This window comes from Solanum stenotomum, chromosome 9 (genome assembly GCF_019186545.1).
Source record: "Solanum stenotomum isolate F172 chromosome 9, ASM1918654v1, whole genome shotgun sequence".
In the NCBI taxonomy this organism is placed as follows: Eukaryota; Viridiplantae; Streptophyta; class Magnoliopsida; order Solanales; family Solanaceae; genus Solanum; species Solanum stenotomum.
The window spans coordinates 42,945,029-42,972,197 of NC_064290.1; the positions used below are offsets into that span (position 1 = coordinate 42,945,029).

The 27,169-nt window shown below is 37.1% G+C and overlaps 1 protein-coding gene across 1 annotated transcript in view; it reads left to right on the plus strand.

Annotated features, from left to right (window-relative positions):
* Positions 1-27,169, plus strand: part of LOC125876457 (conserved oligomeric Golgi complex subunit 3-like) — a 43,084-nt gene continuing 15,915 nt past the window's right edge. Inside the window, exons 1-21 of the mRNA XM_049557643.1 lie at positions 1-159; positions 285-408; positions 1,219-1,488; positions 3,008-3,052; positions 3,170-3,244; positions 3,370-3,465; positions 3,998-4,075; positions 4,960-5,045; positions 5,291-5,357; positions 5,522-5,584; positions 5,677-5,778; positions 5,945-6,049; positions 6,169-6,261; positions 6,831-6,919; positions 13,482-13,701; positions 15,294-15,377; positions 16,042-16,158; positions 16,239-16,271; positions 16,403-16,489; positions 16,567-16,629; positions 21,377-21,493. Coding sequence (XP_049413600.1) covers positions 328-408; positions 1,219-1,488; positions 3,008-3,052; positions 3,170-3,244; positions 3,370-3,465; positions 3,998-4,075; positions 4,960-5,045; positions 5,291-5,357; positions 5,522-5,584; positions 5,677-5,778; positions 5,945-6,049; positions 6,169-6,261; positions 6,831-6,919; positions 13,482-13,701; positions 15,294-15,377; positions 16,042-16,158; positions 16,239-16,271; positions 16,403-16,489; positions 16,567-16,629; positions 21,377-21,493 — 1,971 coding nt within the window. The 5' untranslated portion in view covers positions 1-159; positions 285-327. The remainder of the gene's footprint in view (positions 160-284; positions 409-1,218; positions 1,489-3,007; positions 3,053-3,169; positions 3,245-3,369; positions 3,466-3,997; positions 4,076-4,959; positions 5,046-5,290; positions 5,358-5,521; positions 5,585-5,676; positions 5,779-5,944; positions 6,050-6,168; positions 6,262-6,830; positions 6,920-13,481; positions 13,702-15,293; positions 15,378-16,041; positions 16,159-16,238; positions 16,272-16,402; positions 16,490-16,566; positions 16,630-21,376; positions 21,494-27,169) is intronic.

Sequence of the window (27,169 nt, forward strand, 5' to 3'; positions counted from 1 at the left end):
ACGCTCTTACTATTGAAAACAACGTCGTTTGTGTAATTTTCATATGAGCAGAAAACACAAAGCTAAGGCAGAGGATCATCCCCAGATCTTCAACTTCATCGTTCAAAGCACCTTTTTTTTCAACTTCGAAGTCGAAATTGGTTCCATTGAAGCCATATGGTAATCGCCATAATCATCTCTCGTATTGATTGTTTTGGTATCAGTAAACAGTAATTGACCAGTGACTGGCAGTTTTCCCCACATTTTTTCATCAATTCTGCTTCATTTTGCTTTTTCACAAACAGAAACAGTTGCAAAGTTGTGGAAGAAGAGAGTATTGATAATCTCATGGCGACGGCAACAAGGCCCGGTGTTCCCAAGTCCGAAGCTATTTCCAAAGGCTATAATTTCGCTTCTACTTGGGAACAGGTTCACTCTCTATTTTCCTTTTTCCTATTTTCTACATTGTTCAAATTTTCTCCAGATTTACTAGATTTGTGTGAATGCATAACCAAAATTATATGTAGATCTCCGATTCTATGACAAATTTGATGATCCTGCTGAAATAATGAATAGTAAAGTGGTGTTTGGAAAAGGGGATGAAAATATTTGATACTAACATTGATGTATTGCTAGACTTCTTGGATTCCTTACAACTTAAGAAAATCCTTCTGCTTTATCTCAGTAATATCTTGGTACTGAGTTTCTCTAATAAAATTTACCACTGACCCAAAAAAAGGAGAAAAAAGGGGGATCAAATTGTTTCTTTGTGCCATAAAGTCCTCTCAGTTGATTTCAAACATGTGTTTGTTGTCTATTTTCAATGGAAAGATTTAGCTGCTGGTAATTGTGTCGCATATTCTCAATTAAACTATCTTTTGATGTTTTATTCTCATTGTAATGTGACACTGCTTCTCTTTTTCCTCATATAAGCACTGGCTAACTAGCTGTTTCCATATTTGCTGACGCTTTTAGTTTTAGCTTATTCTTGCAATTGCTATTGGAAAATCATCATATCAATAATCACGTCCATCCTGGATTTGATCTTTTATTTTGCGTTTGTGGCCCTCACCATGTCAAATTATATTGTTGTATTGAAAGAAAAGAATTGTTTGTATGTACTACATGTGTCTATTTCATGTCTATTGAAAGTTTTTCCTTTTGATTAACTAAATCAGCATTAGTGGCTATCTTGATGTTTATATTCTTCAACAACTTGAGCTAGTTTTCTTCTTACAGAATGCTCCGTTAACAGAGCAACAACAAGCAGCCATACAAGCACTTTCCCATGCAGTTGCTGAGAGACCTTTCCCGCCCAATTTGGTGAGTTTTTCCTTCTTGGTTGGTTTCAGAATATATCTATCTCTAACTCAATTACCTGAAATATGTTTTTATTTCAATTTCCAGGATCAAGTTTCTGGACATGATAACAGTCTCTCTGTTTCAACAAAGCTAAGTTCTCTGGAGGATTCAGGGGCCATTGAAGCAGTCCTAGTGAATACAAATCAGGTGAGTTACTTTTGAAGGAGTAGAGTCGAGTTTCCTTCCAGTTGAGGAGTAGTCTCCGTTCCCTTATTTTCTTTTGGTGCCACAGAGAGTACCTGGTGTATAGATGACTGGGTGGAGTTTGTAGACAATCATATCTTGTTGTAGATGATTTACCTTTTGGTACACCCCTTGTATACGGCCAGTTTGCCCATGGATATGAATGAAAAAATATTTACCTGATTAAAAAAAACCCAATTTTTAGTTGGCACGCCCTTTATTTTTTACATTTCCAGGTTGCAGATCTTAATATTCCATATTTCAAATAAGGGATCGTGAATGATTTATTCCCTTATCAAAAGGTGGCATTATCATCTAAATGTTGGGCAAGGAATCAAAACAAATAAAATCTTGCAACCAATGCTAAATTATAGAGTTATATTTGTGCAAGACTAGAAGTTGTAGTGTGTTATACTCAAAGGCTCATCAGCCACACATTACTGCTAAACCAGTGAATATCTTCTTTTTGATAAGGTAACTGCTAAAATCGATGAGTTGAACAGACGACCTGATAATTGCTTGTTACAAAGCCCCATCCATTGTTTTGGCTTACTAGATAATATGCCTCCCATCTTGGTCCTGACGATTGTCATTAACTAGAGAGGAAACACCTTATGCCAGGCAAAGGATGACTAGAACTTACATTTAGTGAGAAATGACCCTGATATGTGTTAAGGGATGATGACCATAGTGGCTGTTTATGGCCTTGATTCCTGCCTGTTTGAGCGGAGCAGTAGTTGTGTCTATATATCAGAAAGACATGCAAAGCAATTTGTTCTAGAACTCTCCTCCATATTTGAACTTTAGTAGCCCTAGAAGTTATTTTCTTTTTCTCCTTTTGTTTTATTCTAATGTCTTTTGATAATTCCATCATTATGAAATTATATACCTTATCACTAAAAAAGAGTTCTCTGTCAAAGACATCCAACAATTTATACACACAAGAACCTTGTGAGTGCACAAAAAAATAACTATAGGAGGTTATTTCTCAACTGTACGAAATATCCACCCCTTTCAAAAGACCTCCTACTTCTCTCCTTCCAAAGAACCACTGGAGCTAATGGAGCTACCCCCCCCGCATTTGCATGATTCTTTAATTTCAAAAATGTAAAAGGTAACTGGTCACAACTGTCAGGTTAGGCAGTGCAGTGGAGTTAATTAACATCCTCGGACCTCATTTCACACATGTAACACTTTTTGCATATATTCAGGCAGCTTTCTTGAAGGAATTGCTCTATTAGTACTGCTTCATCTTTCACTGTCCAGCAAAAGCAAGCCACTTAATAAGGAGCTTCAGTTTTCCAAATTTGTTTCCATGGCAATCTTCTTTGCGTTGCATTCTTGTATATGCTTGAATACTGCATATGCTTAGTTGTCTTTGTAAATGATGATATAAATGGCATATTAAGTTGACCTTTCCCCTAATGCTGCTTGAACTTGATATGACTTTCCTCTTCCCCTTTGTGCTGTTTTGTTGATACAGTTTTATAAGTGGTTCGCGGATCTTGAAGCTGCCATGAAATCAGAGGTTGGTCTTTAGTTTGTTTATATGTCTTCCGTTTCATCCAAAAGTTATGAGTCATATGCTTCATCTTTTTCACTTTCTGATAAAAAAATATTACATATGCTTTCTTTATGTGCATAGACTGAAGGAAAATATCAGCATTATGTCAGCACCTTAACAGAGCAGATTCAGACCTGCGATAGTATACTTCACCAGGTATTCTGAGAAGAAAATCAATGCTCTTATACTCTTCTCTTAATCCTTTTTGTTGTTGCTGTTCATCTATCTATGCTTGCTTTCGAGTCGACATGCCCTTGCCCTTAAAAATGGCTCTCTTGCAGGTGGATGAAACACTTGACTTGTTCAATGAGCTGCAATTGCAGCATCAAACAGTGGCGACAAAGACTAGAACTCTTCATGATGCGTGCGATAGACTGGTGTGTCAACCCATTTCTCTTAGCATCTGTGGTTACTTTAGCTGTAGATTGTACTTTTCTCTTTCACTCTGTTCAAAATTCTGAGCAGCAGAGGAACAGTTAATTGTATGATAAGAAAATAGGCTTGTAACTATGGAGTTCAATTTCTTAATAGACATTGTTTTGCTTTACTCTATGATGTTGAAAGTCTTCATTGCCAATCTACTGTATTGATGGATTAAAGTCTATGATATCTTTAATAGTTGCCAAACATCTTCAATTGCCACCTAGTACCTTGTAAATGCATTTCTTCATTTTGCGTTTTGCTGTCTTTTCTTCTATCTGAAGTTGCTGTTTGACTTAAAGCATTATCTAGTTACAATTCATGTCAATATTGTGTATTTCCGATGTCCAGTGGGTGGCATTTGAAATTCGGAGTTCCCTATCAGTGTCTAATATTAACGGACATGTGATGTACAGGTAAAGAGGCAATAATTAACAACAGGAAGCAGCATTGAATAATCTTCTTGTGTAATTTCTTTTTTATTTGCAGCTTTTGGAGAAGCAGAAATTAATTGAGTTTGCAGAATCACTTCACAATAAGCTCAATTACTTTGATGAATTGGAGAATGTAAGGTCCGACTGCCATTTATGTTGATAATATTCCATTGTTATTCAATGTCTTTTGCACTATTTCCACAGTAGTCTATCTATGCCTATGCTGAATTGGGTATGGTTCTGCATCAACTTTATTTTGAGTGAAGAGAGAATTAATGCTATCGGTATTTTTTATGCTTTGATACATTGGTGAGGAAATATACCTAACTGAGAGTTTGAACTATGGAAAACAGCTTTAAGAAATGAGAGCTTTCTGCCTCAAGAGATTTCATGTTTTTTAATTAAATTTTTTCCACACCCATACACCGGAGGGCGGAGCTTTATCCTTTGTAAAGAAAGCTTTGATTCTAGATTGTTTTCTTCCTCATGTTACAAATGAGTCACCCAAAGCTATTCTTTCTTGGCTTTTCCAATCTAGTGCTTTTGGATTATTTTGATGTTCTTGCTTAGCAAGTTATTTATTTAAGGTGATTCTTTAATCTCGTCTATTGGTCAACTATTATTTCTCCTATTTATGTGCTTGGTGGTTTCTAAAGGAAAACCTTTTCACTTGTGAGATTGAGAATGAGAGTTCCTGTTTTAATTTTTTTATTTTTTTGAAACTGAGAGTTCCTGTTTTTAAATTCCTTATAGAGGAATAGCTTTTTCACTCTCCACTGCAGATATTCTTGATTTAATCATGACTATTAGCCTAAAATTTTCTAATGCCTTTTTGTTTAATTACATCTAATTGGGACATTGCATCAACTTGATTTATCTTGTGCTAAATTTTCTCTTCAAGTCCTGCTCTTCTTCTACTTGAACTTCTCTAAATGTCAAAGTACCCAGTTTTTTGTTTTCTGTTTTTTTTTTTATTTGATTTGATTCCTCATGCTTGTCTTGCACTCTTGTTTGCAGGTTGCAACCACTTTTTATTCTCCTAGCATGAGCGTTGGTAGTACAAATTTTCTTCCATTGCTTAAGAGACTTGATGAGTGCATATCGTAAGTGACATTACATTTCATATTACTGCATTGAAATATATGAATATTAGAACCACTGCAATGTTGTACCATCCCTACTTTTCTTTGGTTATTTGTGAAGTTTACCATGTGGACATGTCTAGAGTCACAGGTTTCTTCTAGGGATGTGAATTCTTTTATCAAGATTAAGTTCTATTGAATTAAGCTTGTAAATCTATGCGTAAGAGCACAAATAACCATTGTGTTTCTCCTCTGCGTCACTGAAGATATGTTGAGAGTAACCCACAATATGCAGAGTGCAGCATTTATTTGGTCAAGTTTCGACAACTTCAGGTACTTAAAAGAATTGACATCAACATTATGTAATCTACTATCATATATGAAATCACATTTCTTATACAAGGCATGATTTTATGACATTCTTGGACATGAGAATTCTAATCCCATTGCCCATTCTCTTTCTCTCTGTCTGTGTTACCTTGGCCCCCCTGTAACAGTCTCGAGCTCTGGGAATGATTCGCTCTCATGTTCTTTCCGTTCTTAGAAGCACTTCTTCTCAGGTAAATCTGTTTTATGTTTGTTTTATGCACTACAATCTTTTCTTGCAGATGAATGGTTTCATATCCTGAGATAAATACACCCATTTTATCAGGTTCAGGCTGCAATAAGAAGCAGTGGTGGTAGCAAAACATCTTTTGCCGAGGGTATAGAGTCATCTATAATATATGTACGCTTCAAGGCTGCAGCAAATGAGGTAACATTGGAACATCTCCTTGCCTTTTAGTTTGTAGAAACTCTATTAATTCGTTGTATGAGAGTGAGTATTTCTAATCTCAAAAAAAAGAAAAAAGAAGAAGAAAAGAATCTAGGACTAGCTTTTACGTGTTATCCATGAACCAAATGAACCTAGTTACATGCAGCTTAAGCCTATCTTGGAGGAAATTGAAAGCAGAACACCTAGAAAAGAGTATATTCAACTTCTTGAAGAATGCCACAAACTCTATTGTGAACAGCGCCTTTCCTTGGTGAGTAGTAAGCTGCTCCTTTTAGTTCTATAGATCAATATATATGGCTTTTTTCTTGTTTTTTTCTTCTCCTTGTTTTGTCATTTTAATCAGTACTCGTTCTGTTTCATTTAATTCAGATAAGAGGTATAGTGCAACAGCGGATCTCTGAATTTTCCAGGAAAGAAGCATTGTCGTCTTTAACTAGATCTGGATGTGCATATTTAATGCAGGTACATTCAAATGACATCGGTACTATTTACAACATTTTGTACTAGAGAATGGTATGATTGTTATATCTTGCCTTACAAAAATTGGATGACTGTTCTTTTTATGGTGTTGGTGGTGGTTTTATTTAGTGTTGGTGGGGGTGGGGGTATAAGAAGAAGATGAAAAGACACAATTCAAGGTTGACCTCCCAGTTTTGATAGTCATATGAGCAATCAACATTCATTTTTCTTTTTATTTGACAGGATTAATTCAAAGTAATTAGTTCTCATTCTCAAAAAAATCAGTAATTTGTTGTAAATTAGAGAGCCACGCCTTATTTTTTCTTTCAATGGTTAGCTCATCTTAGTGTAGATGAATCTTTCCTCTAGTTGGATTGAGGATAAATGTGCTAAAACTATAGCAGCCTTGGTTTCTTTGAGGATGGAATCATAACTTCTATATGTTTTTCTGCGTATCACTATTGTCAAAGTAAATATCTGATGTTGCTTCAAACAAAGTCTTGCTAAAGGCATATTAGGGTAAACTGTGATATATGTCTCTCCATACCTTACGTTTGACATTGTAAATGCAGGTCTGTCAGCTGGAGCATCAACTCTTCAATCACTTCTTTCCATCATCTTCAGAGGACATTTCGAGTTTGACTCCTCTTGTAGATCCTCTGTGAGTTGCCTAACTTCTCTTGTGGGGTTCTTTCTGCATTTGAACCATTTTTGCTTCTTACTCATTTCCTTTCCCACTTTTTCTTTTCTAATTTGCTTCTTTTTTCCTTTTCTTATCTTGGTTTGTTTGGGGGTGGGGGAGGTTTGGATTATCTGTATTGTTTTTCATGTGACTTTTAAACAAGAGAGCCAACATAGCAAAATTTTTGTGCCTGTAAGACTTTGCTATTTTGGTAGCTTGTGCCATGCGGAAACCTTCTTAGGCCAGAGTTGCTATCAGTGGTAAATGTGTGTAAACATTTTTAGACATTATTTGTGTGCTAATAAAAATCAGTGTGGACTATGAGGCTGCCCAATAGCTTAGTGATTGTCACGTTAGATCTTCGGGCTAGCACAAGATAAGTTCCTGGTTTGGAATTTGAAGCTGTCCTGTGGGATCTATGGCTATCTATTCCTCTGAAAGAGCTGCTCAGATTTCCCTCTGGTTTAGATTTGCAGGTTGCTCTGGCCATCAGTTATGAATATGTGCTATGTCTATATATCAAGTTAGTGTGGTCAACATTTGCTCCTGCTTCAACTGCTTTTATGACCTTAAATCTTTGACTTTGAGATACAAATGTGGAGGTTACATGTGAAAGTTGTAGTAACTTCAAGGCGAACCTGGTCTTTCAAGTATATGCCTTAACTTATTCTCCAAAACAAAAGTATAAGCTTTAACTCAAAAGGTGGGTAAACAACTACGTTTTGATAAAGAAGGTGGCAGAGCAATTATAAGTGAAGATTAAAGGGTTGGCTCATCATCTATTAAGAGTTTCAAACTGTGTGCTAGTTGCCCTTGGGATTTCTCGCTTAGGTCGGAAAGCAGTCTTCTATGCCCAGAAAAGTAAAATCATGAAGTCTGGTAAAGCCTCATTTGTTTTCATTAAGATGAGGATGTTTGAATTTAAATACACATCTAAATATTAAGATTTAGATATCTAGATTTGAATGCACACTTGAATAACTAAGATGTTGTATTAAGAACTATATACTAAATGATTAAGATGGTTTGTTTTTTCAAAATTTGAACAATAAATGTTTTTATTTATAAATTAATAAATATGAAATTGAAAAACAAAATACTAAATTAATCTACTACTATATCTTTTAAAAATTATATGGTGTTGATGGCTCGTGGTGGTGGTTGTGAGTAGTAGCTAGTGGCGATGGTAGGTAGTAGTAGTGGTGGATGGTGGTAGTTGGTAGTGGCGGCTAATAGTTTGCGGTGGATAATAGTGATAGCTATTGGTGGTTTGACTATATATAGTGGTGATTGTCGGTAGTGATTAGTGTTTGTTGTGGTAATGGTTATTGGTGCTGGCAATTGTAAATGTGGCTAGTGGTGGTGATGATAGTTAGTGATTTATCAGAGTGTACTTAGTATCTAAATACATTTCATTGATCCTTGAAAGCTGTTATAACATACCTGATTTTGTTATAAAGAGGTAAGGTTCATGTCCCCTCTTTTTTGTACATTGATATTTTTAATGGACAAAGTAGGGGTCAAGCTAAATCCCCCACTCCTAGTAGAAGTAGACCACTAGAGATGGTTTAAATAAATAAATAAAAAGTGGTGGTGTTGATTGATTCTAGTGATTGGCAGCAGTGGTGGTTATGGATGAGGATGGCGGTTGTTGATAATCATGGGCAGCAACAACAATGGCTGATAATGGTGGATGATGGTGGTAGTGGCGAATGGATGAAATTGTTGAACTTACCATCTTTGGAGAATCATTTTAAAGATGTCTTAATGTTATCAAGACTTTATTAAATATTTTAATAATTCAGATCTATTCAAACTAGGGGTGGCAATTGGGCGGGTTGGGTTAAATTTGGGCAGGTCAAAATGGACAATAAACGGGTCAAGACCCAACCAGGGGCGGAGCTAGCTTATTGCTAGGGGGTTCATCCGAACCCCATTCGGCGGAAAATTATACTATCTATACATGGTTAAAATAATTTTTTAGGTATATATAATAGATGTTGAACCCCCTTTGGCTACTTCATGTGTCTATTTCTCCAGATTTTGAATCCCCTTATTGAAAATCTTGGCTCCGCCACTGGACCCAACCCAACCCAAATTTGCTTGGGCCAAAATGGATTGGGTCAAAACGGGTTAGTAAAGGGTCATAACCCAACCTGCCTAATTTTTACTAAGTTTTAATAGCTTTATTTGTTATTTTATAAGCTTTTAGTACCTAATAGTTTTTTTTTCTTTATTATAACTATATATAACATATAAAATCAAAAAAAAAAATTAAAAATATTTTGACAAGATTTCTCAAAAATCAATTTGGGTTACATATCAACTCAATTTTTAATGGGTTGGGTTGAAAAGGTTTGAGCTAACAAATGGGCAGGTCAATAACCAATCCAAACCTAAATGGGTTGGGTCGGGTTGGGTTTAATTTTGCCACCTCTAATTCAAACCCATTTAGTGCTTGTAACAAGAAAAAAAAACATTAAAAATTGTGAGAAACATAGGAAAAGAATATTATTGAATTGTTGATGTGTCTACATTGAGACCCTATTTATAGACGCTACAATACAATCCTTTACTAAGTAGGATACTATTTAGTATTCCTATTTCTATTTCTATTCCTATTCCTATTCCTATTCTAATATGATTGTATAAATCTATTCTTATTCTAATAGGATTGTATAAACCTATTCCTATTCTAACACTCCCCCTCAAGCTAGTGCATACAATTCATGTACCTAGCTTGTTACAAATGTACTTAACACGAGGACCGATGAGGGGCTTGGTGAGGTATCTGCAAGTTGATCAATCGACTTCACAAAATTGACAATCAATCTCAATATGCTTGGTCTTCTCATGAAATACTGAATTTGATGCGTAATGCCGATAAAACACAGAGTGATAAAATTATAGTGTTGGAACTTCCCAAACCAAGCTTGCAAAGACTGTTTCAGATCATAGAGTGACTTACGTAATCAACATACAAGGCTACTAAACTCCCCCTGAGAAACAAAATTAGGTGGTTGCTCCATATAGACTTCTTCACAATGCAGCGGTCGTTGTAAGTGCTCAAAATCTAGTATAAAGTATATGGATCATGTTAGAATCAATAGACGAGTTGATATAAAGTCACCAAAAAACTAGCCGGAACATGCTCATATGCCGGAGTATTAGATTTGATGGCTAAAAGTGGTCACAATCTAACAAATAATATTATATTGGTAGGGTCGGAATGATGTCACGACCCAACTAGAAAATAAAAATTATATATGATAGTTTGAATTGATGGAACGACTCCATTAAAAGAGAGAAATAATATGGGTAGGGTCGGAATGATGACACGACCCTACTGAAAAAGAAAAATTATACGGGTAGGGTTGGACTGATGGCACAACCCTACGCAAATCAGATTTGAGGAGTCACCGGAAAGACGAATGAAACTATGCAAATCAAATCTGAGGAGTCACTGAAAAGACACATGATGCTATACAACTCAGATATGAGAAAGTAGTTCGGAAAAATCCACGGTACTACACAAATTAAATATGAAAAGTAGTCCGGAGAGATGCACGGTGCTACGCAAATCAGATATGCAAAAAAAGGTAGTCACCGGAAGGATGGCACGATGCTACACAAATTAAATATGAAAAAATAGTCACCGAAAAGATCACACGGTACTACACAAATCAGATATGAGAAAGTAGTCACCGGAATGATGGCACGGTGCTACACAAATTAATTATAAAAAAGTAGTCACCGGAAAGATGGCACGGTGCTACACAAATTAATTATGAAAATGTAGTCACAAGAATGATGGCACGGTGCTACACAAATTAAATATGAAAAGTAGTCATTGGAATGTGGCACGGTGCTACACAAATTAGTTATGAGAAAATAGTCACCAGAAAGATACACGGTGACCCAACTTTTGCTAACATAATTCGTTGACCGGACGGGCAGCATATATGGATAATAGCCTCCCGCCGGCAGCGGAAGCGCTTTGATTGTTTACCAAAATCGTAGAGGCTCTGATACCATGTGAGAAATATAGGAAAAAAATATTATTGAATTGTTGTTGTGTCTACATTGAGACCCTATTTATAGACACTACAATACAATCTTTGCTAAGTAGGATACTATTTAGTATTCCTATTTCTATTTCTGTTCCTATTCCTATTCTAATAGGATTGTATAAACCTATTTCTATTCTAATAGAATTGTATAAACCTATTCTTATTCTAACAAAATTATTTTAAGATTAAGATTTGAATGATTCAGATCTAAAAAACAAACGGACTTAGTGATTGAGATATGAATGGTTAAGATTTAGACCATCATTAAATGCAAACAAATGAGGCCTAAGGAAACCTAATTGTTGTCAGTTACTATGTGTGATGTGTTTCTTTGTGATATGCTGACTTCTCTCACTATCTGGGGCTTCCAGTCACCCCATGCAATGTTTAGGGGAGCGCAAAGCGGTAAAAAGCGACAAGGTTCCGCTTCACGTTTTAAGTGAAGCGCTCGCTTCATTGAAATGAAGCTCAATTTAAAAGAAAAAAGACCAAAATAAATAGAGACAAAATATATAAGAAAAAAGTCATATTAAAAACTAAATAAAGGTTCCCCTTGATTTGTCTCGTCACAAAACAGACATACAATTGTTATCCTATTGGTCTCACCAACTTTTTTCTCATATTTACATCCCGGGTTGGCCATTTTACATCGCGGATAAAATTTGAGAAAAACAATCAACATTATTTTTTTTATCATTATTAAGAAAAAAATCAACATTTTAGTCATTGTTAAGAAACAAAACAATTCAGCAATATATATTTAATCACTGTGAGGAAAAAAAATTCGGCAACATATAATTTAAATAATCAAAGCTATACATGGCAAAGGAAAACAGAGTAACGAAAAGAGTAGCAGAAAAGAAGAAAATCCTAGGCTAGCAGTGCCACTGCACCAGAATGAAGAAGAAAGAAGAAGAAGACGAATAAAGAGAAGAGAAAAGGTACTGGATGGAAAGAGTACACTGAAACCTTACTATTCTAATTTCTTAAGGATTAGGCAAGTCACACCTCTTTTTATTCTTTAAAATCGATCACTTACTAATTAAAAAAAAAAGCGCTGCTTTTCTCGCTTCACTGCTTCTGGTCGCATTGCACTTCAAGCCCAGAAGCGGCTGCTTCTTTTCACATGCCTCGTTTCAGCTGGCTGAAGCGCTGAACTCTCGCTTCGCTTCGCGACACTGCTTAAAGCAATGAAGCGCTCGCTTTCCTGAACACTACCCCCATGGGTGATATATGAAACGAGATGTCCATTATACCTGTACCATTCTTTTGGCTCATAAATTTTCTTTTTTCCTTCTCTGGGTATTTTAACTTACATGTATGTCCTTCCTGATTGTGGGGCAGAGAGACATAAAGCCTTGCGCTTTTATCATTCAAAATTTGACCTAGAATATAAGCTTTACCATTTTTATAGTTTTTCTTGTCAAGTTAATGTGATTAGATAATATCAATGGAGGGAGTTACGGTTACTGACAGTCAAATCTAATGGCAGATTTGTAGAGGGGCGGGCCCATTATCCACGGAGTTTAGAAGACTGTGATTGGTCCAAAGGGCGGGTCACAGTCCGATTTCTCGGTTATCAAAAAATAAAATAAAATCTAATGGCAGATTTCAGTGGTAGTAAGTTTAATCAGCAGTGAAACATGTACCTTTTATATATAAAAAGGTAATGGAACGTGTTATTTGGTTCACTTGATAACATTACTTTTATCTTTGCTCCATTCTAGTAATCGGAGATATGCAATCAGATATTCTCTGCCTCCTGCATTCTCAAGCTATATTTCTACTTGCCTCCTTATTCATAAATAATCTTATTTATGTAGTCCATGAGAAGTCATGTTTTTGAGCTTATGTCCTCTGCATAACATGATATGAATATTCTGTGCATAGCATCTAAATCCATGTGCTCCTGCCCCATCTCTCAGTTGGTCCAGTTACAGCAGTTTAATGAAGCGTTGACACGTTATACTCCCTCCATCCTATTTTAGGTTACGGTGTTTGCTGAGCATGGAGTTTAAAAAAGAAAGGAAGACTTTTGAAACTTGTGGTCTATAACAGGTCCACTTAGTGTACCCTTGAGCTGAGGGTCTTTCGGAAATAGCCTCTCTACCTCCACGAGGTAGTGGTAAGGTCTGCGTTCACTCTACCTTCCCCTGACCCCACTTAGTGGGATTTCATTGGGTATGTTGTTGTTGTTGTGGTCTATAACAGACCATAGACATTTGTGTGACAATAAATAATATCATTAAGGGTAAAAATGTAAGTTTAAAGTTAAATAGTTTCCAAAAAGGAAAAGTTGTCATTCTTTTGTGGATAGACTAAAAAGGAAAATGTGTTGCATAAAATGGGACAAAGGATGTATTATCTATATGCCCCTGAAGCTGCTGGAACTTGAGCTTTGTTTTTTTTGATGATAAGTAACTTGATCTCTATGTCTCTTAAGGTTACAATTACCTCCCTACCAACTGCAGGTGTACTTTCCTCTATGATACATTGCGTCCTAAACTTATTCATGAAACAAACCTGGATGTTCTTTGTGAACTGGTTGATATCCTTAAAGTTGAAGTTCTAGGAGAACAACTGAGCAGACGGGGGGAGTCATTGGCTGGGCTACGTCCAACGCTGGACAGGATTCTAGCAGATGTTCACGAGCGATTAACTTTTCGTGCTCGCACCTATATCCGTGATGAGGTAACATCCCAAGTATTGCTCGGGCATTTTATTTAAATGCTGTTTGGCGACTTATCTGTTACTCGGACATGAGATAATATTATCAATTTATCACTTAATCAGCACCCTCATGGATAGATGAATAGTGCCAAAATTAGTTACTGGATAAATTAGGCCTTCTTGTCCTGTTGCATTGATTTTGGTTAAAAATGGAACATTCATTTATTTGCAAACATAAGCAGGTTTTATCTCATGGCATATACTATATACTGTTGCTCATAGCTTAGCTTTTCTCTTTATTGTTCTCTTAGCTGCACTATCTTCCATTGTTGTGATATGTAGTACCTTCAAACAGAATCGCCCATTAGTGAAAGTGAGGAATTCTTCATTGGAGTTTGAATCACTTATATTTTCCATTCTTTCTTATGATCGGCTTATCATGATAACTTACTCGAAAGTTGACTCTTGCGTGGCAGAAGGAATATGCTTTGTGGCAGACTTCTGACAGTTGGACATATCCAAGAGGCTCTTGAGTGAATTATAGCAATTTATGTGATGTTGAGTAACCTTTTGGAATTTGAATCTAGTATGTACTTCATCCTTTTCTGAAATACTTAGTTTCACTTAGAGCCCGTTTGGATTGGCTTAAAAAAAGTAGATTTTAAGTCAAAAACAAAAAGTCAAACTTAAATGACTTTTAAGTCTGTTATCAAAAAAAAGAAGAAGACTTTTAAGTCAAAAAAATAGAAAGTAGGGGGAGACCTACTTTTGGTTTTGAACTTATCTGAAGTCATTTTAAACTTATTTTAAGCTATTTTTAATATTACCAAACACTTCCTAACTCATTTTAAGTTACTTTTATATTTGCCAAACACTTCAAGTAGTCAAAACTGTCTTAAAAGTAGGTTTGACCAACTTTTAAGCCAATCCGAACACCCTCTTAGTGTTGGAGATACAAAGGAAAAATGAAAATTTTAGAAGGTTGTAGATTATAGTTTCTCTTTTTTTATAGCCTAGAATAATTTTATAAAAAGGCACCATGGTTGTGCTACCTAGGTACAAAAAGAGCACCAACATGTGATTCATTTACAAGTTTATGGAAAAATATGGGCCTATGCATCATTATGAGGAAACTCTTTCGTGTTTACCTTATTTTTGGTACTGTTGATTTGATATTTGTTCAATGTTCATTCGATTCCCCAGCTAATCTTTTCTCCTTCCTGCCATATTTCCATTTTCTACTCCGTACATCGTTTGTTTGGATTAATAATGCAAAGTGGTATGAGCTTCAATGTTGTATAACGTTCGGTTGAGATGTGTTTAAATGAGAAACATGGTCACTGATGATTCATATAGCTGGCCCCAACTAGTTTGGAGTGAGGTGTAGTAGTTGTTGCTAGGAGTTTCAATGGATTTGTATGGAGATGAAAAGTGTCGTCTATTAAATATGATAAGTTGGGATTGATAAGAGAAGGAATTAGACCATATAAGTTGGGATGGCTGAAGTAAGGAGCACACATGTATGTTTGGTTTCTGTATGCTTGAACTTCCTCACAAGTAGCCAGTGGTCTACAAATAATTTGGTCTGCTTTCTTTCCGTGCTTTGTTTTCAGATTGCAAATTACCTTCCTTCAGACGAGGATCTGGATTACCCTAAAAAGTTGGAGCAATCTGTTTCAGAACTGGATTCACCATCTGTAAGTGCCAAACTCTTGGTCCTGTGACGGGTATTCAGTTGACTTCTGTAACATATATCTTTAGAGGAAGTAAGGGCTAGGATAGCTTTTATCTTTATCTTTTTTTTTTGGAGGTCTTTGTAATTTTTTGGTGGAGGAGTTTGCATTCTCTTATGGAGGTTGCAGTTTGATATATGGAGGTTCTGTAAATCAATATCTTGCTCAAGGGTGTGAACTGACTCTTTTTGACCTGTGATTCTAGTTGGGTGACATATATTGCACAGTACAAAGCAAGCCCTATTAAAGTTAAAGGTTAAAAATTGGAATCAGAGGTCTGATGGAATTTGTATATTAAAATTCTTCTCTTTTAAGAAAGAGTTTTAGGATTTCTATTAGTATAAACTATAGATCTTTTAATTGGTTATTTTATTTTCAATAGGTCAAGTGTGCTGCTTTAGAAACCTTCTCAAAGACTTGGTGTATATTAATAAAATTGTTTTAGAAGAGAATAAGTTGATTTATGCTGATTTATGTAACTTGAATTTGTTTTTTTGCTGATACTTTTCCTGCCTCTTTGCTGTTAAACATGATTTTCTGCGATTTAGCCCCATATTTTCTCCTTAGTTTTTTTTCTTTTGCTACTTTGCACCATATTCTCTGATTCCTTATTTTAAATTTGGTGCAGACTGAACAAAACCAAGATGTTTCCGGAACCTGGTATCCTCCCCTGGAGAAAACCGTATCATGTCTATCAAAACTGTACTGTTCTCTAGAATCAGCTGTTTTTACTGGATTAGCTCAGGTAAGCAGTTACTTTTGCTATCAATGTCCCTTCTAATCGTAGCCAGATGTTACTGGATCCTTACTCTTTTTCTTTCTCAGGAAGCTGTAGAGTTCTGCTCATTATCCATTCAAGTAAGTTTCTTTAGTTGAAGTTCATGTATTTGACTTTTCTGCTGATTATGCTGTTAAAATTTGTAATGTGTATCATTCGTATTTTTTGTTCAATATGCTGTTTGTTATTGCTGAACTTCTAATTCCTTCAGAAAGCTAGCAAACTTATTGGCAAAAGATCGTCATCAATGGATGCACAACTTTTCCTAATAAAGCATCTACTCATCCTGAGAGAGCAGGCAGGTTTCTCTTACTTGCTTTTGAAATTCCTAGTTCTTGTCATGGCTGCAGGATTCTAACTTAAGGTGCCTTCCAGATTGCCCCATTCGACATAGAATTTTCAGTCACGCATAAGGAACTTGATTTTTCGCACTTGTTGGTGAGTATTGAGTATCTACTATTTATGCTGGTATTCATTTCTTCATTGTCCATCACTTCTCTGCTGCAGATGTATTTTCCTTTTGATAATTACATTATCTGATCTGGAGAAGAGGCTCTTTTTGGATATTTTTCCAGTTTGTTATAAAGGCAGGGTTTACTCTCCTCGGTATTCAATATTAGACTGAAATCATCTTTTATGGAATCAGGAAGAAATGGAAAGTTGACTTCTGTGAATTCACACTAAGTAACCCTAACCCATTTGATCTCTGTTGTCAAGTTTGGAACCCTTGTCTCCTTCACAATTTCCTTGATTTAATCCTTATGGTAACTCTGGGTGACACTGCTCATAAATGAATGTTGCATCAGGACAGTTACGTGTTAAGAGTTAATTTTTTCCTTGATTGTCAGTAAAATTGAAGCACAAGTCATTTCCAATCAAAATCTTGGTCAACTTGGAGTCAAACTTACAAATTGCTTCCTTCACAAATTTTGGCTGAGTCAGATAGTGCGAATGCTCAAGTAACAGACTATCCCATGTATAAGATTTTGATCCTATCCAGGATTGTGAAGACAGTGGTGTACTTGTACGTATACAATGTCAAGCTGTATATGAATAGTTCTCAGGTACCAAATGCAGGGAAGATTGGGGGGTTGTAAGGTAAGGCAATTCCAAACAGCGGTGCCTCCCAATCTCCCTGAAGATCCTGTCACCAAAAAGGAAAAAAATATCTGAAGTCCAAATGATGTAGCTGGAGTAAAGATCTTGCTCTGGTATGAAAAAATAATTGTCTATCCTACACATAGGCTGGAGACACATTCTTGTCCAATAATATTCTCGTATTTCCTTCAAGCCAAATGCATCATACGATTGCAAACATTGCTTTTCTCCATAAAGTTTCGGTCTTGCTAGAATATTCCAAAACCCAAAAATTGATGCAAAGAACATGCTTAGATGACTTGTCAGCTGAAGAATATCTTCTCTCTGACATGAATTTCGAGGAATGACTTAAAACTCCCAAAAACATCTCTTTCTACACTACAAAACAGCTGTAAATCTGTGGAACATGTTTTTATGTATTCTGGGAGTGTGCTGGGTGATGCCGAAGACCACTAAAGGTTTGCTGATAAGTTGGAAAGAGACTGGGAGAAGAGAAGCAGATGAGGACTGGTGGGATCTGATCCCAACCTGCATTTGGTTGACTTTGTGGAAAGAAAGAAATACAAGATGCTTTGAAGACGAGATTAACAACATTCAAAAAATCAAAAACTTCCTTAGTTTGCTTTATTTTTGGTGTAAACAGGATATGATTGAGGGAAATAGAACTTTTTGTTGATTTTGTAGGAATTAGGAAATATGTTAAGACACATGGATTAGTGTCTATGTTTTTTGCCTTGCCCAGAAGGGTTGCAACTGATTCATTCTCATCAATTTTTGGATGATGAGTTTGGCTATTATTGAATATAAAGATACCTTTTTGCCTCGAAAAAAAAAAAAAGCTTATATGACAACAGTATACATGCTGCACCCAAGATGCTGAGTGATCTCTACCACAATTCTCAACAATTGAACAATGTGAAAATAAACGAAAATGAGAACGACTCAAAGTGTATAACCCCCATTATTGTGGAACTCATCAAAGGCTTCCATGATCCCATGTTAAAGTATTCCAATACGTCTGAGAAAAGGTCATCATAACCTAACAACAAAAAAAATTGTTCAAAATCCTCGGTGCTAAGCTTTGGTCTAATGGTAAGATGTGTAGTGCGTGATATGTGGGTTAGGCGCACACTAAGGGTTCAAACCGTGCTGCATATGAGAACCGTCTGGTATTTAAGTGGAGAAAGGCAGAGGAGCATGTTCATTATCTATTGAGCTTCAAATCGTGCGTAACTGACCCTCAGGAATTTCTTGGTTCTTAAAAGAAATGATTGTCTAATCTCATCTTAGAGTTGGAGATTCCACTTCTAAATCTAGACTTGATAGATTCATGGTGTTCATTGACGTGGAGGAGATGGTTGTAGATGTGTTTCAAGCCCCTCTTCCAAATTGATTTCAGATCATTTGCCTATCATGTTAGATGGGAGTAGGAGGAGCTTGTGTATTCTGTTCAGGTTTGAGAATATGTGGCTCAAAGCACCTGGTTTTCGTTGATAGAGTTAATGCTTGGTGGAATAGGTATGAAGTTGTTGGCACACCATCTTTCCGACTTGTTTGCAAGTTAAAATTGTTAGAAGGAGATATAAGGAAGTGGAATAAATAGGTTCTTAGGAGGGTGGAAATTAAAATGAGAGAGTTGATTAATGAAGTGGGGTAGATAGAGCATGCAAAAGGGGTTAGGGGGTTAGAAGAGAGGGAGAGAAATTGGAAGGAGGAGGTGAAGGGGGAGATTGCCGCTTCAGCGTTGCTCAAGAGATTAGTTGGGGGCAACAATCGAGGGCGTTGTGGTTGAAAGAGGGGGATTCTAATATAAGTTTTTTTCATAGAGTTGCAGTAGCCCATTGTAGGTTTTTATGATCATTTGCTTAAGGAAGATATCAAGTCGAGACTGAAATTGAGCGGGGTAGGATGGGGTAGGTTAGTTTTTAGGTAGATGTGGGAAGGAATGAGGGAGTGATTGAATAGGCTATAGACAAGAAAAGCCGAGGAGTTGTGGGGGGACAATGCTTTGGAACGAAAAGATTCACTTTAACTTTTTTCCAACAATGTTGGAGGATAGTGAAAGGTGAGTTGATAGAAACCATTGTGGAATTCAAAAAATACTAGGGAGTTCGAGAAAAGTCTTAATGCGTCTGTTATTAACATTGAAATTTGTGCCAAAGAAGGATGGAGCGACCTGTATTAAGGATTTTAAACCTATTAGTTTGGTAGGAAGCATTTACAAGATTATCTATAAGATGCTTTGTAATAGACTAAAGAAAGTTTTTAATGTGTCCACAATAAGTTGGCACGATGCTACACAAATCAGAAATGAGAAAGTAGTCACCAGAAAGATGACACAGTGCTACACAAATAAGATATCTGAAAGTAGTCACCGAAATGATGGTACGGTGCTCTACATAAATGAAATATGAGAAAGTAGTTACCGGAAAGATGCACAGTGCTATGCTAATTAGATATGAGAAAATAGTCACCGGAAAGATACATGGTGACCCAACTTTTGCTAACATAATCGTTGGTCAGATGGGCGACATATATGGATAATAGCCGCCTGCCAGCCGACAACGGAAGCTCTTCGATTCTCTACCAAGATCGTAGAGGCTCTGATATCATGTGAGAAATATTGGTGAAAAATATTATCGAATTGTGTCTCTACATTATTACATTGAGACCCTATATATAGACACTACATTAGACTCCTTTTCCAACTAGGACACTACAGTACAATCCTTTTCCAAGTAGGACTCTATATACTATTTCAATTCCTATTCCTATTCTAAATAAGGTTTTATATTCTCTTCTTGTTCCTATTCATATTCTAACAATAACTTTGTATGGGTGTGGTTTGTGGAGGAGTAGTCTGAATGGGCGAACAAATTTTTGTGGATATATTTCCTTTAAGGTAGGGGACGGAGCAAAATTAGTTTTTGGGCACATAAATGATGTGGAGAGAACAAGTTGAGAGAGGTTTCTCCTTATTTATATCGTGTATCTTGCCAAAGAGAGAAGACAACCCAACTAATTAATGGGTCTCACAAGGGGGATATTCATGGGGACTTAAGATTTGGTAGGAACCTACAGGCTTCGGCGATGGAAGAATTTCACAATGATTGAGTTTTCACATGGGCTAATCAATCCTAATAATTTATCGGATGGATGGAGCTGGTGAGAGTGGAGATGGATTATCCATTGTTAGCTCTTTTATAAGAGATTACTAGTGGGAGGGGAAGATACTTTCCCCTACGGCTCTATTTAGATCTCTAGAGCTGCGAGGAAGGTGTGTTTCTTTGTATGGTTGGCGGGAAGTGTGCGATCTTAAAAGCGAAAAATTTGAGGAAGAGGAGGATCACCTATGTTAGTTGGTGCTTTATGTGTAAGAGTGCAGGAGAAAAACAATGTGGCTAATTGGTTATGGAGGGTGAACCTTAGGCCTCAACTTGTTTAGGATGCAATGGGTGATGCCGGACACAGTGAAGGAGGCATGACAAGGTTGAATGCCGGGCACAGTGAAGGAGGCTTTACTAAGTTGGACTCATAGGAGGGGGAACAAAAGCTCAAGGGCATGGAGTGTAGCCCCTTTGGCAAGCATGTGGGTCATTTGGAAAGGGAGAAATAGGAGGGCATTCAAAGGGGTGGAGTAAGGCTTTGTATAATTGCAGAGTAGTGTTTCTTTTGGTGTACTTTCGAGGTTCCTATTTGCATTGAGGTGGATCTCTTTTGTTGAGAACCATATTTTGATGTAGGTTCTCTTCTTTTGATATATGGGTTGTATACGAGGTTTTCCCCCCATTTGTTAACAAAATGATTACCTTCTCAAAAAAAATAATTCTATAGTGGAATGGACCATCAGTATAAGCCTTCAAATCTGTGCTTTGAGCCGTGCGTAACTGATCCTCAGGGATTTCTCGGTTATAATCAAAAGATTGTCTAATCTCATCTCAAGGCCATTGACTATCTCCTATTCTGTAGTGGAAGGGACCATCAGTTTATGCCTTCAAATCTCATGTTACATGTGCCCAATTTCTTAGCTTTAGATTAATGTTTGATTGACTGTTAGATTGTAAGATTTTCTTTTATAAATTTCCAGGAGCATCTGAGGCGGATTCTAAGGGGTCAGGCATCAATCTTTGACTGGTCGAGATCAACTTCATTAGCTAGAACTTTATCTCCACGAGTTTTGGAAAGTCAAATTGACGCCAAGAAGGTATTTGCTCCACTAGTTTACAGTAGTTTTCACTTGAGTAGCTTTTTGTATTAATGGATTGTAGTTATTTTTATTTAGCTCTCTCGTCTCATCAAAAAAGATTAATCTTCATGCATTTTGGTTGACTCTTCTGTATAAACAATCACCACTTAGATAATCAATCTATACCTAAATTCCAAACTTGTTATTATCGACAGTAGTCATAGTTTGATAACTTTTTTTCTAACTATTTACCTGCATCACACTCCTAGTTTATCCGTACTTGGGACCGGTTATGCTTGCTCAAAAGGTTATTTCACATAGGTGAATTATGGTATAGAGAAGTGTTCACAGAAATTCATTAATCAATATAATCTTCAACCTGTTGCAAAATCATTTCACTTTTTTGGTCTGCAATCTGTTCCTTAGTTCTTTGCTTAGTGATACCATAGATTGGTAAACAATTGGAGGATATTGAATAAGATACTTGATGTCGAATACCATAGTTCATTCACAATCCAAATTAAAAAGAAAAAAAGAAAGACATCTAGGAAGCATGTATTCTCAAGCTCTGAACGGTGAGTGGCAATACATTGTGCACTCTAGTGAGTGTCCCTTCAAGAGCTCTGTTAATCCTTGTTTAGCAGTAGCTGACTGATTCATGTTGATAATGATTAATGAGGTCTGAGAACCCTTGATTTAAGACCTTTTTAAATTGATAGATTGTTATTGGCCACATGTTCAGAAAATATGTGCTCCCTTATTCTGGAGTTCTGGTACCACTCTGATCTTCCCATTTTTGCTCTGTTGGGACTCTGTTTGTAAACTAACTCCTTTCGTTAAGTTCTTTGATATCTAAGCACCCTTTTAGCTCTAGTTTCCATTTTCGAGTCCCTCCCTTACATTTTACGTGTAAATCCTCGAAAGATACCTCATGAGTGTAACTACCCTTTAAATATTTTACACGTTTATTTGGCTAAAGCAATGATGCTTGAGAGCTTCTCCAAAGCGTTGGTTCAACATTGAAGGTCTGATCCTGTTGGCAGCTTTAGATTCTTTTTCTAAACAAAAAGAATTGGCGCTTGGTCATGGTTGAGATAATACCTAATTGTTGAAAATTGCTTTTTAGTTTTTTTTTTGAAACTTGTAACATTGAATTCCTCAGCATTAAGGGCTATGCTGGCCACCTCCAAAAGTGTTAGTTACATAGAAAAACCAACAAAATAAACAGGACTACTTACAAAGCTCCTATGAAATCCACTAGTTGAATTTCTTCTTCTATGTTCATTTCTTTACACCAAAAACCTAAAGTGGTAATTACTTTCCACTTAATCTTCTCTATAGTGCATTCTTTCCCTACAAAAATTATCTGATTTCTCTCCTTCCAAATGATCCACCAGATACAAGCAGGTACTGTTCTCCACCACCTCCTCTGGCTCTTACTGCCTCCCCTTCTGACCCAACAACTTAGTAGGTCTGCTGTATGTTCTGGCATAATCCAATTTGGGCTCTTTATATTGGTGAATAGAGCCCATACTTGTGTTGTTACTTTGCAATGGAGAAACAAATGATTGTTGGTTTCTAGAGCCTCTTTACAAAGATAACATCTTGAGGCAATAATTTTTCCCCTCTTTTGAAGTTTATCATGTGTCTGGCAAGCTCTCCTAGTTACCAACCAAGTGAAACACTTCACCTTCGTAGGGGCTACACTCTTCCATATAGCACTCCATGGCCCTGATTTCTTCCCCGCAATTGTGGCTAGATCCCTTTTATACTTTCTGTTCACAAAAGAATTGACCATCAGTATGATGCCTCCATAGCAATTTATCTGTTTCCAGATTTATGCCAGGAAAATCTCCAATCAAAGCTAGCATATCCGATACCCACTCTATTTCCCAATCATTAAGAAATCTCCTAAAGAGCAAATTCCATTCTTGTGGGGACCAAACCTTTTGTATTTTGCTGTCAGGATTCAGGCAAATGGAAAACAACCCAGGGAATAAATTTTCCAAGGACCCTTGACCAGTCCAGTTTTCCTTCCAAAACAAAGCCTTATTTCCTCGACCAACCTTTATCCTTACATTGTCCCTGAAAGCCAGCCATAGGTTTCTTATAGTCCTCCATACTCCCATACCATATGTTTCTGTCACTTCCTCTGAACACCATTGATCTTCCTGACCATACTTGTGTTGAATGAGTTCCTTCCATAGAGCTTGATCTTCCAAATTGTATCTCCACAACCATTTGGTAAGTAAGCTGTTGTTGTGTATCTTTAGGTTTCTTACTCCCAAACCCCCAAATCTTTTGCTTTGTTGAACCGCCATCCATTTAACTAAGTTGTAGCTCTTCTCAATCTTGTTACCTTGCCAAAGGAAGTTTCTCCTCAATGAGTCTATAGCTTTGACTACCTTGCCAGGAATGCGAAAAAGTGACATCACATATGTTGGCAAAGAGTCTAAAACAGAATTAATCAAAGTGACTCTTCCCCCCAAGGATAGATATTGGGATTTCCAAAGTGCCAGTCTCCTCTCTGATTTTTCTAGTACACCATCCCAAATGCTAACTGCTTTATGCTTAGCACCCAATGGCAGACCTAGATAAACTGTAGGCAACGTCTCTATCTTGCACTTCAATATATTGGCCAAAGCTTGAATCTGTTGGACCTCTTTAATAGGAAAAATGCTACTTTTTCTCCAGTTCACCTTAAATTTTTTGTCCTTTTATTGGAGTTCATATTAATAATAATTGGCGGGTTTCATTAATGAAAAGAAAAGCGGAGGCCCGCCATCTGCTAGCATTGTGGTTTTCCATCGATTCTTTATCAATGGCCCACCCTTTCTTTGAACCTTGTCAATGATCGAACTTAAATATATGAACTGAGTGCCATTTGATGAGTAACTGAGAACAAAGGAGAGGAATATGGAAAGAATGAAGTAATGAAAGTCCAGAGCATGCCTAAAAAATTACCAGAATAATTCTGATGTGATAGAGTTGTTCCTGCTCTGCTTCACAAAAAATTATTGTGTCATCCGCATACAATAAATGAGTCATATCCATCACCTCATTAACCCTGCTCTTGATTCTGAAACCCCTAATCCAGTTGTTTAGCGAAGCTCTCCTCATCAAACTGTCCAACCCTTCCATGGCAATGATAAACAGGAAAGGGGACAAAGGGTCTCCTTGTCTAAGACCTCTTTCAGCCGGAAAAAAACCTACAGGTTCTCCATTAACCAAAATGGAGAACCTGGTGGTTTTAATACATAACTCAATCCACTTGAGCCATGTAGGGCCAAAACCCATTTGTCTAAGAGTGTTGATCAGGAAGTCCCAATTAAGATGGTCATAGGCTTTTTCAATATCCAGTTTGCACATTACCCCTGTCACATCTCCTTTAATCCTAGTATCAATACATTCACTAGCAATTATAGCAGCATCCATTATTTGTCTCCCTTTAATGAAAGCCATTTGATTTTTGTTGACTAGCTTGTCTATCACCTTCTTCAGCCTTTCTGCCAACACTTTGGCAATTATTTTATAAACCCAGTAATGAGACTGATTGGTCTGAAGTCTCTTAGAACATTTGCCCCCACCTTCTTTGGAATTAGAGCCACAAAGGTAGCATTGAAATTCTTCTCAAAACTTTGGTGACAGTGAAAGTTTCCTAGAATGCATGAAAGAAGGCCATGGTGTAACCATCAGGCCCAGGTGCTTTATCACAAGCACACAATCTTATCCCTTCTAGCACCTTATCCTCACTGAATTCTCTAGATAACCAGCTCTGCTCCTCCATTGTTATTCTCTGTACGTTAAGAATATTTAGTGACGGTCTCCAATTTTCTACCTCCTTGTACAAATGGTGGTAAAAATCCACAATAGAGTTCTTGATTTCCACTGGCTTGGAGGATAACTCGCCATTAATCATTAATGACTCAATGGTGTTGATTCTCTTGTGAGCTGTTGCCATCCTATGGAAATACTTCGTATTTTTATCACCATTCTTGATCCACTGAATTCTGGACCTCTGTCTCCAAAAAATTTCTTCATTTTTTGCCACCTCCTCGTATTCCATGGCCAAGTGTACCTTTAGTATCTGTTCATCATCAGTAAGAGATCTAGACTCTTGAGTAACTTCCATGTCCCCTATCTGACTCAAAATTTGCTCCTTCCTTGCCTTCCAGTTCCCCCTATTTTCTCTGCTCCATGCCTTCAGTTTTGTTTTAAGCAGCCTCAACTTAATAGATAGTTTGTAGTCCAGTCTTCCTGACACTTCAAAGGAGCTCCACCATTCATGAACTTTACTTTTGAAACCCTTAAGCCACTACTATTCAAACTTGAAATAAGATCTCCTGAATGCCTTATTCCCACATATTAAGACAATGGGATTATGGTCAGACCCCAAGCTAGGTAGAGTACATTGCCTAATTTGAAGGAACATGTCATCCCATGGGAACGAGTATAAAAATCTGTCAATCCTGGAGGCATTCCTATGGTTTTCCCCTCCTCTCCAAGTGTATGAGCCCCCAAATAAAGGGGGGTCAATCAACTCCAATTCATTGATACAACTGGACAGATCTATCATGGCTCTAGAAAGCCTGATACAGTTGGTTTTCTCGGAAGGAAACCTAGTAGTATTGAAATCCCCACATACTACCCAGGGTCCTTCACACAGACTCCTCATAGCTCCTAATTCTTCCCACAACTCCATCCTTTCATTTCTATCACAAGATGCATAGACTGTTGTGAGAAACCAAGTTAGTTCTTGATTAACTCCACATAATTTACAAGTAATTGATTGGTTCCCATATTCCACCATCTCCCCTTTCCATGATCTTTTGTCCCACATAACTAAAATTCCACCCTTGCTGCCGATCGCTTCCAGCCATATTCCCCCCATCCACCTATTCCCCCCTAATTGTTGTATATAATCCCCCACTGCCCCATTTAGCTTTGTCTCCATCAAAGCTATAATATCTACCCCCTTCTGTTGTATTCTACTTTTCACCAAATTTCTTTTATTCTCCATGTTTAAACCCCTAACATTCTCCAGCCATGTTCCCCCATCCACCTATACCCCCCTAATTGTTGTATATAATCCCCCACTGCCCCATTTAGCTTTGTCTCCATCAAAGCTATAATATCTACCCCCTCCTGTTGTATTCTGCTTTTCACCAAATTTCTTTTATTCTCCATGTTTAAACCCCTAACATTCCATGATAGAATCTTTAAATTCATTGTAACTGGGTGGCACAATTTCTCCCCCTGCTTCTAGATTCACTCCTAGGTTCCCCATCCTTGAACTTCACATCGAAGATCAAATTTTTGAGCTCTTTAGGGATTATCTGATTGTCCTTATGTTCTGTCGCACTCGAGGCTAAGGAGCCTTCCTTTTCCCTTCTTTGATCAATTTTTAACAGAAGGGTCAAAGCTTCCCCAGAACAACCATCAAAAGACATTCCAAACATTTGGCTGAGTCGGAGGATATTGTCTTGTACCCATTGGTTTGTTTTCCCCTCTGCCTCTTTGCTGCATTCAGAGGCATCACAATTGAGAGGTGTCGGATCACTAAGAGGAATTAATTGTTGAGAATTCCCCTGTACCTCCCCTTCCTTAGTTTTATCACTTGTCTCCCTTATTTCCGACATAATCGACTTTGAATGACGCTTCTCTATATTGTCCAGCTGCAGAGACTTCGTCTGA